Source organism: Salvia hispanica, chromosome 3 (assembly GCF_029641045.1).
Source record: "Salvia hispanica isolate PSC_SH4W2 chromosome 3, Shi_PSC_v1, whole genome shotgun sequence".
Taxonomy (NCBI): Eukaryota; Viridiplantae; Streptophyta; class Magnoliopsida; order Lamiales; family Lamiaceae; genus Salvia; species Salvia hispanica.
In genome coordinates, this window is record NC_142694.1 from 31,078,859 (window position 1) to 31,092,785 (window position 13,927).

The window sequence follows — 13,927 nt, forward strand, 5'->3', positions numbered from 1 at the left end:
TCTCGTATTACCTTAGAACTAAATCCAATTTTGACTCTTTACCTTCACTATTTCTATTTTAATTTATTTTATATTTTTATTTACTTTTTTTGTGTGATTTTTTTATTTTTAGTTTCGTTACGTCGTCCTTCACAATTACTATTAATTTCCTATTTAAATAAAGGTTCATTGTATGAGTGCATAACGCTGTTGTTTCATCTTTGCGATATTATTATTTTTATTACTAATATTATTATTATTTTACTTTAAGTACGAATTGCTATCTACTGAATAAAATAGGTAAATCTAAAATATAGTAATAAAAAAAATCACCATAATTGAGTCTCTGTCCAAGGATATTACGGGAAATATCAGTAAATTAAATTGGAAAAAATATGTTAGGGCTTGTTTGGTTTTTTAGCTTTGTTTTAAATTTTTTTTTTTTTGTTTATAATTTCAAGTGTAGTATATAATCTAAAGAATATCTAATTTGATCTTATGAAATCATGCAAACCAAACGAGTCCTCTGAAAAGTGGAGAGCTAAAACCGGGGGCTGCGCCGAACCGGAGAAAGGGTTGAAAAACCATTGAAAAATTCAGAGGTTTCTTTGGGAAAAAGAAATCTACACAAACCTAAAACTCCACTGCCTCGTATTTAGCTTCTCTCTCCCATTCAAAAGCGTAGAGCTACAACCAGGAATATATAGAGTAAATAAACACTACTCAATTTCAATTTTTTTTTTCCTGCTCGAATTCCTGTTTACTCGCACGAATTCGAACCCAAGGAGCAAGATGCATTCAACTCACTTGCTGCTCGAGGAGCCAATCCGGATGGCCACCATCCTCGAGCCATCCAAAGCGGTCTGAATTTCTCCTATTTTCATCTCTCACGGATCCAATTTTAGTCGATTTGGATTTTTGCGACTCATCTCATGTGCGTGTGTGTGTGCAGAGTTTCTTCCCTGCTATGACGAAGATCGTCGGGACGCTGGGCCCGCGCTCTAAATCCGTCCAAGTTATTTCCTCTTGCCTCAAGACTGGAATGTCCGGTAACTGATTCAATTAGGATATGGGAGTATTTTGTTTTTGTATTTTTTTTCCGGGTTTTGATCTAATTTTACTATTCGTTATTGTTTTTTTGGTTTATTTGCAGTTGCAAGATTTGATTTTTCATGGGGCGACGCGGATTCTCACCAGGAGACTTTGGAGAATCTGAAGACTGCTATCAAGAGCACTAAGAAGCTCTGTGCTGTAAGTGTCTTGAGCTATTGGGTTTGTTTTTTTATTTGATTTCGAGTTATGTTTAATGGAATTAGTTTGAACAGGAAACAATTAGTAGGTTGTATCAATGTAAATGGTGTTGGTTTGTAAAAATTTTTCAGGTTATGTTAGACACGGTGGGTGCTGAAATGCAAGTTGTTAACAAACGCGAGACGTCTATAACGCTCAAAGCCGAAGACAAGGTTATTTTGACTCCTGATCAAGGTCAAGAAGCAACATCTGATGTTCTGCCGATCAACTTCGCTGGATTGGCCAAGGTTCACTAACTAATCACCTTGTGAAATTTGTTTGGTGTTTTTCCAATCTGTTGTTGTCGATTTGCGATTTTAGTTGAAAATTTCTATATGTATGATCAGCATTATTTGCAACTGTTATTGTTGCCTTAGCTGCTACTAATATGTTTCTAGCTATCACTATCACTGTTGATATTGCTTCTTAGAGTACTGCTACATTCTTTTGACATTGTTAATTTGCTTTAGGCCTTTTCCTTGTTGCAATTCCTTATCAAGGTCGTTGTTTGCAGGCGATGAACAAGGGAGACACCATTTTTGTCGGTCAGTACCTATTCACGGGAAGTGAGACTACTTCTGTTTGGCTTGAGGTAAGATGTGTAGTTATTTATATCTTTTTTAAAAAAAAAATCAGTTCTCCTAGTTGTATTGTCAATAACTCTCACATACCTAGTTCACTCCTATATTACCTATGCATACTTAGCTCATGAGCTTGTTCATCTTCCCCTGAATCTATTTGCCTTAATGCCGGATATATAATCAACTATTTCAGTGAGATTTGTTTCCTGAAATTTGTGGTTTGGCTGGCAGGTTGATGAAGTAAAGGGTGATGATGTGGTTTGTGTTATCAAGAATTCTGCAACCTTGGCAGGATCGCTATTTACATTGCATGCTTCACAAATTCGAATTGATCTGCCTACTCTATCTGAAAAGGATAAGGAGGTGAGTGGTGCCGTGCAATAACTCTTTTAACTTATCTGTTTCTCTCTCATCATAAAAGGAGGATATTCTGAAAGACATATTGATGAACTTTACCACTTCCGCACTTTCTCAAGGTTTTTAAACTTTGATTATAGCAATAATACTTGTTAAGATTACAAAGAAAGCTGAAAAAGTGACCACCTTGAAACCTAAACTTTATGCTGTTTCCTTACATTCCTGTATTTCTGTCTTATCCTATTTGTTCTGCTAGGGTTTTAATATTCAAGACATTGCTTTTGTTTCAGGTTATCAGTACTTGGGGTGTTAAGAATAAAATAGATTTTCTTTCGCTATCATACACGCGCCATGCATCGGATGTCCGTGAGGTATAGTGGCTGAGGAAAAACTGATTTTGATTTCTTATTAATGTGAATTCCACGTATAATCCTTTTCAACTATCTGGATGCCTGGAATCTCATAGTTTTGCTTTGCAGGCCCGTGAATTTCTGAAAAAGCATGGTGATCTGAGTCAGACTCAAATATTTGCTAAAATTGAAAATGTAGAGGTAAGCTGAGGCTTCACTCTATAATTGCGGGTTTGAATTACACTTTTACAACAAACTTTAACTGACTACTTTGGCCTATTGATGTCTGCAGGGTTTAACCCATTTTGACGAGATCCTACAGGAGGCTGATGGCATCATCCTCTCTCGTGGAAATCTTGGCATTGACCTCCCACCTGAGAAGGTTAGCAGTTCGTTATATTTGTATTCCCCACCTGTTTGTTTTTATCTAGTCGGTGTCTCAAATTTCAAGGCTCTGCTTCTATAGTTGTTATCTTTTTCATTTGCAATTTCAAGTGTCCCCTTTAGTCTTTATATACCAGGCTGATTTCACTTTTAAACCTTGCAAAGATGATAGTATGATATTTATGGTCTGTTTCTTGCATATTACTTGCATATAATGTAATTTCTTTCATCTGCTCTATAATTTTTGGAATAATTTCTTTTCTCTGTATCTGCAGGTGTTCTTGTTTCAGAAGTCTGCTGTTTATAAATGTAACATGGCTGGGAAGCCTGCAGTGGTAACCCGTGTTGTTGATAGCATGACTGACAATTTGAGGCCTACTCGTGCTGAGGCAACTGATGTTGCTAATGCTGTTTTGGATGGTAAGCGACTGGCTAAAATCGTTTTTGGATAAGATCAAATGCTTGGATAAATTTTCTTAAAGCTCTTTTTCTCATTTGCGTTTCTTCTCTGTTAATACTTCAAGGGATTTCTTTGCATCTGGTTACTATCTGAGTTTATCATTTGGTCGTCTTTAATTGTTGGTCAAATATCAGCTGGCTGAACGATGCTGATAATGTATTTTTTTCAGGATGTGATGCAATTCTTCTTGGTGCTGAGACCTTGCGTGGGTTGTATCCCGTAGAAACTATTTCTACCGTTGGGAAAATCTGTTCTGAGGTAAATCGTCTTTTACCCCTTGTAGAAACTATTTCTACTGTTGAGATTTCTTGATTTGAAGCTTCAGTTTTCGTGCAATATGTTAATCACAATACGTTTTATTTTCACTGTGCAAAGCACTACAGATTTGATGCTTAAATTGCCATTAATATCAATATATACCATTGCCTAATTTGATTACCTAATATGAAGAATTCTTGCTAGCCTAAATATCGTTATTGACAAAAACACCGGCAAATTCTTATATCTAACTCCAGTTTCCCCTTTCCATCACAGGCAGAGAAGGTCTTCAATCAAGATCAGTACTTCAAGAGGACTGTGAAGTTTGTTGGTGAACCAATGAGCCACTTGGAATCTATTGCTTCCTCTGCGGTATGTTGCTAAACAACTGAAGAAGAATAGCAGGACCAAAATTTAAAGTGCAAAAGAATTTTGATCGAAACTTCAGTTGCCTGTATCTGTATTTTAGTTTTTGCTTAGATCGTGATATTAAGTCACTCTACTCTGTGCTTCATCTTAGGTCCGTGCGGCCCTTAAAGTGAAGGCCTCTGTCATCATATGCTTTACATCATCTGGAAGAGCTGCAAGGTATTGTTCGACTCGTAAGATGCATCTCAAGTTAATGATTTTAGCATCATCTTAAACATCTTCCTGTATATGCAGATTGATAGCAAAGTACAGGCCAACTATGCCCGTGCTCTCTGTTGTCATTCCTCGGCTAAAGACTAATCAACTTAAGTGGAGTTTTAGTGGTGCATTTGAGGTAGTCTTTTAGCTACATCAAGATTATATTTCTGTTTATAAAACCACGATTCTGTTATACGTTTTCGCAATAAGATGCTTACTTATACTGTTCCTGCATATGTTCAGGCAAGGCAATCACTTATAGTACGAGGTCTTTTCCCTCTACTCGCTGATCCTCGACATCCAGTAAGTTCCTCGTCTTCTCCCATTCGGATGAATGCTCTTTTTAACACCAGCTTTTTCTTGTCTAACGAGCTTTTACTTGAATTTGTCTCAATAGGCTGGGTCCACAAACGCGACGAATGAGTCTGTTCTGAAGGTTGCACTTGATCACGGGAAGGCCTCTGGAGTTATCAAGTCCCATGACCGAGTGGTCGTGTGCCAGAAGGTCGGAGATGCTTCCGTGGTGAAGATCATCGAACTCGAAGATTGAAACAAGTGATGGAGCCAAACATTTTTGGTGGGGAAGTTTGAGTGTGACATGAAACTAGTAGACATCACCCTTTTTGGATGGATATAGATTACATTTTACATATTAACACCCTTTTTTGGCAAGAATATTGGGTGGGTGTATTATTTTACCGTGATGTAATTCTTGGAAAATTACTTTTTATTACTGCTATTAAACAATGAGAGATTGTGTTTGTTTTCCATCTCTCGTGAGAAAATAATTGTCCATTCAAAGTGGTAAAATCGTTGAATCCGGATTTTGTTTGGCTTTAATTCATGTCAATAGTGTTAAATATCGAGAATATAATACACCAATTGACCTTGGGCAAAATTCTTGGTTTTGGTGATTTTAGAAAAAAAAAAATATCTGAATGAGAACTTTTTTATATTCTATGAAAGGTTAATATGTCATGTTAATGAGAGAAATAAGCCATTGATGTGTTTACCTTTCATAATAAAAAAATGGTTCCCATTCAGTATTTTATTTGGTAAACAGCGGATAATACCCGAAATAACTTAACGAATATAAGAAATACCTAATCTATCATGAAGAAGCCAACTATGAATGCCTTGTGGTGCCGTCTCTAGAGTGTGGAGCCATAAAAATTATTTCGAATTAAATGGGACTGAGGAAATAGTTATTCGAAAAAATTGACAAAATATAAGATTAAGTTAGCAAAATATTTAATGTCTAATTTTCTCACTATAATTCATAATAATTGCTTCAAATTTTGAGCTATTAAAGCATTTTTAAGTTCAAGATAAGATTGTGGTGATAAACTTTAATGCTATATTTAAATAAAGTTTATAATAAAGAATATAGTAACAAGATGCGCCCATGGCCTAATGGATAAGGCGTCTGACTTCTAATCAGGCGATTGTGGGTTCGAGTCCCACTGGGCGTGTTTCATTTTTTGATCACAATTTTTTTCTAATAAGTTAGGTAAATTTTTAACTTTTTAGCCTATTTATATTGTATCATTAGTCATATATCACAATGGTGTCCTAGTAATTAACAAATTCAGTTAAGAATTTCGTTACTGATATTTGGTATTGTTCACCATCATAGTTATAGGATATCTCATGTGTCAAAAATAAAATCTTGTTGTTTTAGGCAAAAGAGAACCGTTTTCTAATTTATCATTGACTTATTTTTTGCCAATGTTATGTAATTTCACTAATATTAGAAGTAGTAGTATTATTTGAGTGGGGGTAAGGTACGAATATTTTAACTAACACACAAAAGTGGTTAGGATGTGATTTTTCATTTGTGTCATGATCAATGATCTCACATTGTTGCTTTTAAAATTAATAGTATCACTTCCTCAATTTTTAGCATGTTTTTTAAAACGTGTCACTTCATTTTTTTCATCAAACATTCTTGTAATGTCCAGGGCAAAAATATGAATAGGATACAGTTACTGAGTGATTCCTTTTACCGATACGCAGAAAGAGGAATTTTGTGAATATACAAGTTCATGCCTACGTATTTGAAGAGAATTTTACAGATTTGATAAGTATTATCAGAGTCTTTTTATGAATGAGATTATTATTAGAGTCTCAAACTTTCAACATTTTACATGAAATGAGATGTTATTTTTGAACAACATGACTTTTACAAAGTACATTAAAGTTTGAGGAAAAAAAACAAAAGTTAAAAGAAATATTTTATGGAAATATTAAATAAAACACTATAAACTCTGATTTTTATTATTAATGTGACCTACAATATACTCCAAATCTGAAAATCAAGACAACTAAAATAGATTGGTTATAAATTTAAAAGTCATATTAAGTGAGGTGACCTTAAACTTTCCTATTTAGTAGGGGAAAGAGGAAAGTTGTCAAAATATTGAGCAAGCTGTTAAATACTATGTAAACTTGAAACTTGTAGTAGTACATTAATTGAGGGGGCAGTGCTTGATAAAGAATACCCCACAAATTAATTATAATAGGCGTACACGTGTTCTTTTTACTCAATAATTTAAAGATCACATTCACACACATGTATATTACCAACGATAAGTAGCTAAATAGTGCACTTTTACATTTTAGGAGCTAAATAAAGTTATGGACTTTGTTATCTATATTAGTTTTATAAAATAGTAGTAATAAATGTGGGTTTATAGATTAAATCCACTTATTCTCCTCTTTCGGAAAATGTGTTTTATAGGCGTATTCAGTTTGTAATATTTGTGGGTCAATAATGTAGAACAATGACTCACAAAATGATGGTATGATAAAGAAGTAAGCCATATTCACTGGGAAATGTGGATGTGGCTACCGAGGACAAGTGCCAGTAAGAGGTGTCGATTGTTACGAAGTCTAGTATCCTGTATTAATTGTGTAATGTAACAAATGTGAGCAAGAAGTAGCCAATGATGACGACGATCCTTAAGAGGGATCGTTTGTTACAAAGTCCAATATCCATCAAATGTGTGTCATTTAAATAAACAAATATTGAGTTTATAACTGATTTCTTTACATATTTTACTTTCAATATTGACTTCTTTAGAATTAGTTTAACGATAATTTATGTTCCTTTCTAAGGATGGATAGAACTAAAAGAATCAAATGTGCATACAATTTAAAATTAGAATGTAGATAGAATAGACTTCGAGTTCCTTCAAACTTCCAGAATTGTGAAATAAAAAGAGATAAGAATGCCGTAAACGATAAAAATGAAGAAAGAATAGAGATTAGTTTCATTTCATACTTTTCATAATAATTAAAGACATGATAATTGATAGCTGCCTTATTATATAGGCTAAAATTTCAATGTAAATCCTAATTTAAAAGGCTATCTAATCCTAATAAAATAAGATTGTGAGATAAATATAGGAAGATAGTGAAGATCTTATACGTAAGCAAAGATATTTCAAATCCTATATAAGAGAAAAAAAATGTATTGTTGGAGTAATATACTATTAATGTGATATGCACACTTTCTAAGGGGTAGCAAAAATCCTAATTTAAAAATGTATTGTTGTTAAGGAGTAGTAAAAATATTATACTACTATTAATGAGCAGTATGTGATGCACACTTTTTAACGTGCCAACAGATTATGCTCAGACACAAATTTTAGCCTTTAATTTATGCCCAAACTTATACTATGTGCTATGATTTTAAAATTAATTATTAAGTATATTTCCATTAGTGGGCGACTCGATTGGTTGGTCACCACCCAATCAAGTGAATGGATACTAAAAACAATCCATTCTTGCTAATAAAATGTTGTCCAATAGAATTTATTTTGCCAAAGAATAAAAATGATTCCATTAGATTTGTCTGTTTTGTATTGTACTTTAATTTAGTGTTTGTTTCGTTCTTTTCTGTAACTGCGAAGATATGAAACAAAATTAAATGCGATACTATATATGATTGAAAATATTTCACCATCTACCTAATTATTTTATATCATGTCATAGGATTACTCATACATTTTAATTAATTAATACTTATGGTCTAATTTATTGAAGTGCCAATATGATTAAAGTCGTTTTATAGGTATATGTTGGTGAAAAATAGCTAATACGGAGTAAGGGGAGCACTAGGGTGCCCCCTTAATTAGAGTCACAACGTACATCCAATCTGGTGCTGCTATGTGGCACAAAACATGCAATATTTTAAACACAAAAATGCAATCTAGTTGTACATGCATTTTCGCAGATTGCATTTTTGTTGTATGTAAATTGCATTTTATAGTGTTGAGTTTTGCATTTTCACATAAATTGCATTTTTTATTGTTAAGTTTTGCATTTTCACATATAAAAATGCAATCCGTCTATATATAAAATGCAATTTAAACAGTCAATATCTAAAATGCAAAACTTAACAATAAAAAATGCAATCTGCATATAACAAAAATGCAATCTGCCGAAATTCATTTATAGCTTCTACAAATGCGTATTGCATTTTTCTGTGTACAATATTGCATTTTTCGTGCCATGTGGCAGCACGTGGTTGGATGTACGTTGTAACTTTAAAATTAGTTGTTATACTAGTACACCCCTACGGAGTAATATTTACTTCATCTGATTAAAACTTATATAGAAATACTTTTCGTAATTATTTAGGCCAAAAGTAACTTTTTCGTGATTATAAGATACATATGATAATATTTTAAATGAAATTAATATCTTTCCACACCGACCTTTTTGACAATTTTTTGTTTTTTCTGACATTATCCAAGTCAGAAAACGTGTTGGAAAGGTTCCCACTTTTCTTTCTACAAATTATGCAAATTCCCATAAAAATTATGTTGTTAGATACGTTGAAGACACTTCAAACTAAATTAGGTCCCACTTAAATTGACAATTGTTAGCATTTTCTTTTTTCCACTTTACAATTGTTGGAATATGGGATACATAAATTTGTGCTCAAATAAACTTTTGTTAGCTTTATTATTAATTTAACGTTTTCAATTGTTAAATTTTGTACTCAAATAAGGATTAAAGTTATAGACAATAAAACCAAATTTAGATTAAAAAAATTGAAGTACTTATAATTAAATTCATAAAATATTTGAAAAATAACTGATCTCCCAACCTCCTACATTATGTGGAGTATCTAAATCATTTCATGTTATAGTAATTAAATAATTTTTATTGATGGCATAAGGCTCATATATACAAATTTTGCGAATTTATTAAGTGTTATGTTTAATTTATTACTATATAAAAAGCATAAATTTTGAAAGATAATCATAATTTAATTCTCAATTTTAATATTTCAACTTTAAATTAATCGAGTATATTTGAATGTTACTGACTAAATCATATCATGTTGTCAATTTCATCTTTCGAATAACTCAAATTATCAGAAAACTCAAACTCTATCGTGCCAATGCCAATTCCTCTAGGATGATTGATTTAAACCATTAACTTCGATTCAATTTGAAGTTAGAAAAATACAGAAACAAAATTACTAATAGTAAAAAATAAAAAGAATTTAATTCACATCTAAGTTAGTTGAAAGATTGAGACATCATTGAAATATTTTTAAAAAAATGAGCAAATTAGTCAATTAACTAACTTTAGAGAGATCATAATTAAATATTGTGCAATAAGAAAATAAAAAGGATATTTATTGCTTCATTTTCCATTAAAAGTTAAAAAAAAACGAGAACGAAAAAGTAATGGCGGAGCTGTAGTGTTGCAGAGTCGCCGCCGATTCACAAAATTCCCTTTCCCCCGCCACCACCACCGCCGGAATATTCCTCCAGAATCACCGGCAAACGGCAATTTCAGGCGCGAATTGCGTTTATATGGGGGCATCATTGTCGAATTTGGGGGAAAACGGGTCGGGCAGCGGCGGGCCGGGTTTGGGGGACATACCGGAGAGCTGCGTCGCGTGCGTCTTTCTCTACCTCTCGCCGCCGGAGATATGCAATTTAGCTCGCCTGAACCGCTCCTTCCGCGGCGCCGCGTCGTCCGACGCCGTGTGGGAGGCAAAGCTCCCCTCCAATTACCACCACCTCCTCCAGCTCCTGTCGAATCCCGGCGTCTGCGAGAGCCTCTCCAAAAAGGACATCTTCGCCTTCCTCGCCCGCCCTAACCCCTTGGACGACGGCAACAAGGCACGTCCTCGATGTATTTTCGCCTTTTTTCGACTAATTTCAGCTTGATTTTATCTTGTTTTGCTGAAATTTGTTACTGTCTGTCTGATTATTCAATCACTTCGAAATCATCTTGTTCCTGCGGCAATTGATTGACTCGAATTGATTCAGTTGCAGTGATTTGGATTTTTGACCTTTTGTGCTTTCTGTTTGTTAGTTGTGTTTTCGACTGCTGCGATCATTGGGATTTGGAGGATTCGTTTAGTATGAATGAATGTAGTTTCCTGTCAGCTGAGTTATTTTCTTTTCAAAATGTTGTGTATAAATGACTTTCCAATTATCAAAAGGGGGTTTATTGAATGCTATTTGATCATCATATTTCCTGCAAAGGTCAAAATTTTGCCGAATTGTCTGGCTATTACTTAGCATGTTTAGTAGTTAAGTGAATATATTCATTTTCAATTCTTTGAATAAACTTCTCATTCCACATTGGGAATATGCAGTTGGTATGGGTGGACAGAAATTCTGGGAGAGTTTGCATGTCAATATCAGCTAAGGGAATGGCAATCACTGGTATCGATGACAGGAGATATTGGAATTGGGTTCCTACCGAAGAATCCAGGTTAGTGTGCAGCGTTCTATGCATGATATATTCTCACATCTTGACATTTTGTTTCTCACTGAAGCTAAGAGTTTTGAACCAGTTTCAGATATGGTTGTAAGCTATGTATCTTAGTTAAATTTTATTACACATATCCCTAACTGTTTGGAGCATGGGCTGTTCAGTTTGGTTTCTATATTAAATCAGATAAGAAAGAAACTCCTGACTATAATGTTTCCAGGGAACATGAACCCAGAAGAGCTGTTAAACTTTCCAGATGACGAGCTTCTAAATTCTATTTCTTCTCTTATATCATTTGTTCATCACTTTGCTTCGCTCGAGTGTTTTACTTTTTAGATAATTTGCTACTGATAAATTACCCGTTGGGTTCAGATGCTTTTTTATTTCACTTGATGTTATATTTTACATGTAGATGAAAAATGGCTTCTGATTGGCAGATATTTGAGCTTTAGAAGCAAAAGAATGGTGCAGAATTGTATGTTCAGAAATAATCTAAGACAATAAGAATGTGTGCTGTAGTGGTTCCCTGACATTGAAAAAGACGTTAATACACATTATATAGGGAAGTATAAGTCCAGACGAATCATTGCATAAATTTAAACAGATACTCTTCTCCAGTTAGAGGCGAAAGTGAAAACTTGTGCTTATTCATTAATTTCCATTCTGGAAGATGAAAATTGCTGGTCATATCTTGCATTTTTAACTAAAGGTAGAAATAGCTATGCTCGGCCTTTTCTGTGTAGCAGCAGGTCAGCAAGTGCCCTTACAAGTTACAATTATGTTATTCCCGTGAATTTTCTATAGATCAACCCATTAGGTTCTTATACTGTGATAATGATATGAGGTATCACAGTATAAATACTACAGCCTGTTTATTGAGTTGATTTCTGGATGAGTTCTACAAAGTACTTAAAATTTTATCTTTGTGTTCTTTAAAACTCAGGTCATGTGCATCTTTCTTCGTCTGTCTTGTACTAGGATCGTTCTTACCTTTTAACTTGTAAATTGCTACTTTCTTGCTTTTCTATTCTTCTTAGGTGGTTACAATATATGAAAATATAATATTTATTCACCATCTGATGGTACACACATATTTGGATTTGAAACCTTTCCGGTGGCATATTTGGATTTTGTCGGATTTTTGGAAGCCACTGGATCCGGGTCTCGACCTATTTGCGGTTCTTGACCCGGATTTGGTACTGCTGCTGGTACAAATTTGGGCACCACATGTTTATACTTCCTTTTTTGTTTGCAGATTCAGTGTTGTAGCATATTTGCAGCAAATATGGTGGTTTGAAGTTGATGGCTCAGTAACATTCCCTTTCCCACCAGATATATACACTCTGTCGTTTAGGATACACCTCGGGAGATTTTCCAGGAGGCTGGGGCGCCGCATCTCCCACTTTGATCACACCCATGGCTGGGATATCAAGCCCGTGCGGTTTCAGCTGTCTACTTCAGATGGCCAACACGCGTCAAGCGAGTGCTTCCTAGACGATACACCAGAGGCCGTTGCTAACGTAAGTTACAAAAGAGGTTGCTGGATTGAATACAAGGTGGGTGAGTTCCTAGTCAACGAGTCAGATCCACCCACCGAGGTAAGGTTCTCGATGAAACAAATCGACTGCACGCATTCGAAAGGCGGCCTCTGCGTCGATTCGGTGTTGATCATGCCCAGTGAGAAGAGAAGAGGAGGGACTTGGAAGTGAAGAGTGGTGTGTCTGTGTATGTTGTTTGGTTCGATGTAGGGCTTTCTCATACACTAATACACTTGTGGAAAAGCATGTATACTTTGTTTGTAGGTATCATTCTCTCTGTCCATGTAATCTTTATTTTGTGGGTTTTTTGTAGTATTTCTCTCATATGTTTAAGGCTTTCAGCAGAATATTTTTTTATAAAATCTGCCCTTTGTATCAAAAGTGAGATATAATTCAATTTTGTGTATAAACTTGTATTCCATCAATGTATCCTTTTATAGCTGAATTTTCTTTTCTTGTTCCTATCTCTGCAGACCAGTGAATTTCATAATTTAATCTCGTTCATTTTCTCGAGTAATTGGTTCAAATATGTCGATCTTAATTTACAATGAATATAATAGCATTTCCTATAATCTTGTAATTTTTGCCAAATTCTGATTTGTTCTGATTTACTAATTTTGATGCTAACATTGCTGGGTGACTTACTTACGTGTCAATGGACATCAACCAAAACGCCACATTGTAGGCGATTAAGCGATATTGTATTACCTTTATTTAAATATTTCCATTTCTTGTTTGCTCCCTCTCATTTTATTTTTTCTTAATATTAATCACAATTCAACTAATAAAATTATTTAATTTAGTATATGACATTGTTTGGTTGTTTAAAATGTGATGTCAATTTGTTTGACGTTCAATAATGTGATGAAAGTAAGTCATCAAACTATATCAATGTTTAAATTTTAATTAGTTGTAAAATGAACAAATCAATAGTTCAATAACTTATAAAATTGGTATGCACCCCTTGCAATAAATATTCAGGTTATATTTTATTTTATTTTATTTTGACAATGTTGACAGATCGATCAATTTGGGCCATGCAATCTTATCTCAAAAAATAATGGGGCGGCATAATCCAATAAACAGAAGAGGCACGCATATAGTTAAATTAGTAAATATGACTAATCACGAAATGAGACTAATTAATTTCTGATTAATAGAAGAAGAACACATATAAATAAAATTAATAAAGCTTAATTGGAATGGATATATATAAGTTTTGTCATAATTGAATATCATGGCACGTTCCTATCGATTAATTATTTGTGTGGGTCTAAAATCTAAATCAAGAGTATATATATTTCCCACCTCTTGAACACACTTAAAGGCCAAAAGCCAATTAATTAATTATGTAGG

General features: G+C 34.0%; 2 protein-coding genes and 1 non-coding gene across 3 annotated transcripts; all 3 read left to right on the forward strand.

The window, feature by feature from the left end:
* The first annotated feature begins 542 nt into the window (after positions 1-542).
* Positions 543-5,056, forward strand: LOC148930563 (pyruvate kinase 1, cytosolic-like). Its single transcript, XM_089069149.1, has 16 exons — positions 543-840; positions 932-1,028; positions 1,133-1,230; positions 1,362-1,517; positions 1,784-1,861; positions 2,082-2,213; positions 2,498-2,578; positions 2,687-2,758; positions 2,850-2,939; positions 3,217-3,361; positions 3,571-3,659; positions 3,936-4,031; positions 4,180-4,247; positions 4,323-4,422; positions 4,530-4,589; positions 4,684-5,056. Exons 1-16 carry the CDS (start codon positions 772-774, stop codon positions 4,834-4,836), a joined length of 1,584 nt encoding a protein of 527 aa, XP_088925275.1. The 5' UTR covers positions 543-771; the 3' UTR covers positions 4,837-5,056.
* Positions 5,057-5,685: 629 nt separating this feature from the next.
* Positions 5,686-5,758, forward strand: TRNAR-UCU (transfer RNA arginine (anticodon UCU)). Its single transcript has one exon. It is a non-coding gene; the product is annotated as a tRNA-Arg (tRNA).
* Positions 5,759-9,954: 4,196 nt separating this feature from the next.
* LOC148930565 (F-box protein PP2-A15-like) lies at positions 9,955-13,016 on the forward strand. The gene is made up of 3 exons (XM_089066978.1): positions 9,955-10,432; positions 10,915-11,033; positions 12,289-13,016. Exons 1-3 carry the CDS (start codon positions 10,121-10,123, stop codon positions 12,740-12,742), a joined length of 885 nt encoding a protein of 294 aa, XP_088923104.1. The 5' UTR covers positions 9,955-10,120; the 3' UTR covers positions 12,743-13,016.
* The last annotated feature ends 911 nt before the right edge of the window (positions 13,017-13,927 follow it).

Coding starts and splice junctions, on each gene's coding strand:
- LOC148930563 (XM_089069149.1), top strand. CDS start 772: ATGCATTCAACTCACTTGCTGCTCGAGGAGCCAATCCGGATGGCCACC. Junction 1,862..2,081: donor CTACTTCTGTTTGGCTTGAG/GTAAGATGTGTA, acceptor TTTGGCTGGCAG/GTTGATGAAGTAAAGGGTGA. Junction 2,214..2,497: donor TATCTGAAAAGGATAAGGAG/GTGAGTGGTGCC, acceptor CTTTTGTTTCAG/GTTATCAGTACTTGGGGTGT.
- LOC148930565 (XM_089066978.1), top strand. CDS start 10,121: ATGGGGGCATCATTGTCGAATTTGGGGGAAAACGGGTCGGGCAGCGGC. Junction 10,433..10,914: donor CCTTGGACGACGGCAACAAG/GCACGTCCTCGA, acceptor GGGAATATGCAG/TTGGTATGGGTGGACAGAAA. Junction 11,034..12,288: donor GTTCCTACCGAAGAATCCAG/GTTAGTGTGCAG, acceptor TTTTGTTTGCAG/ATTCAGTGTTGTAGCATATT.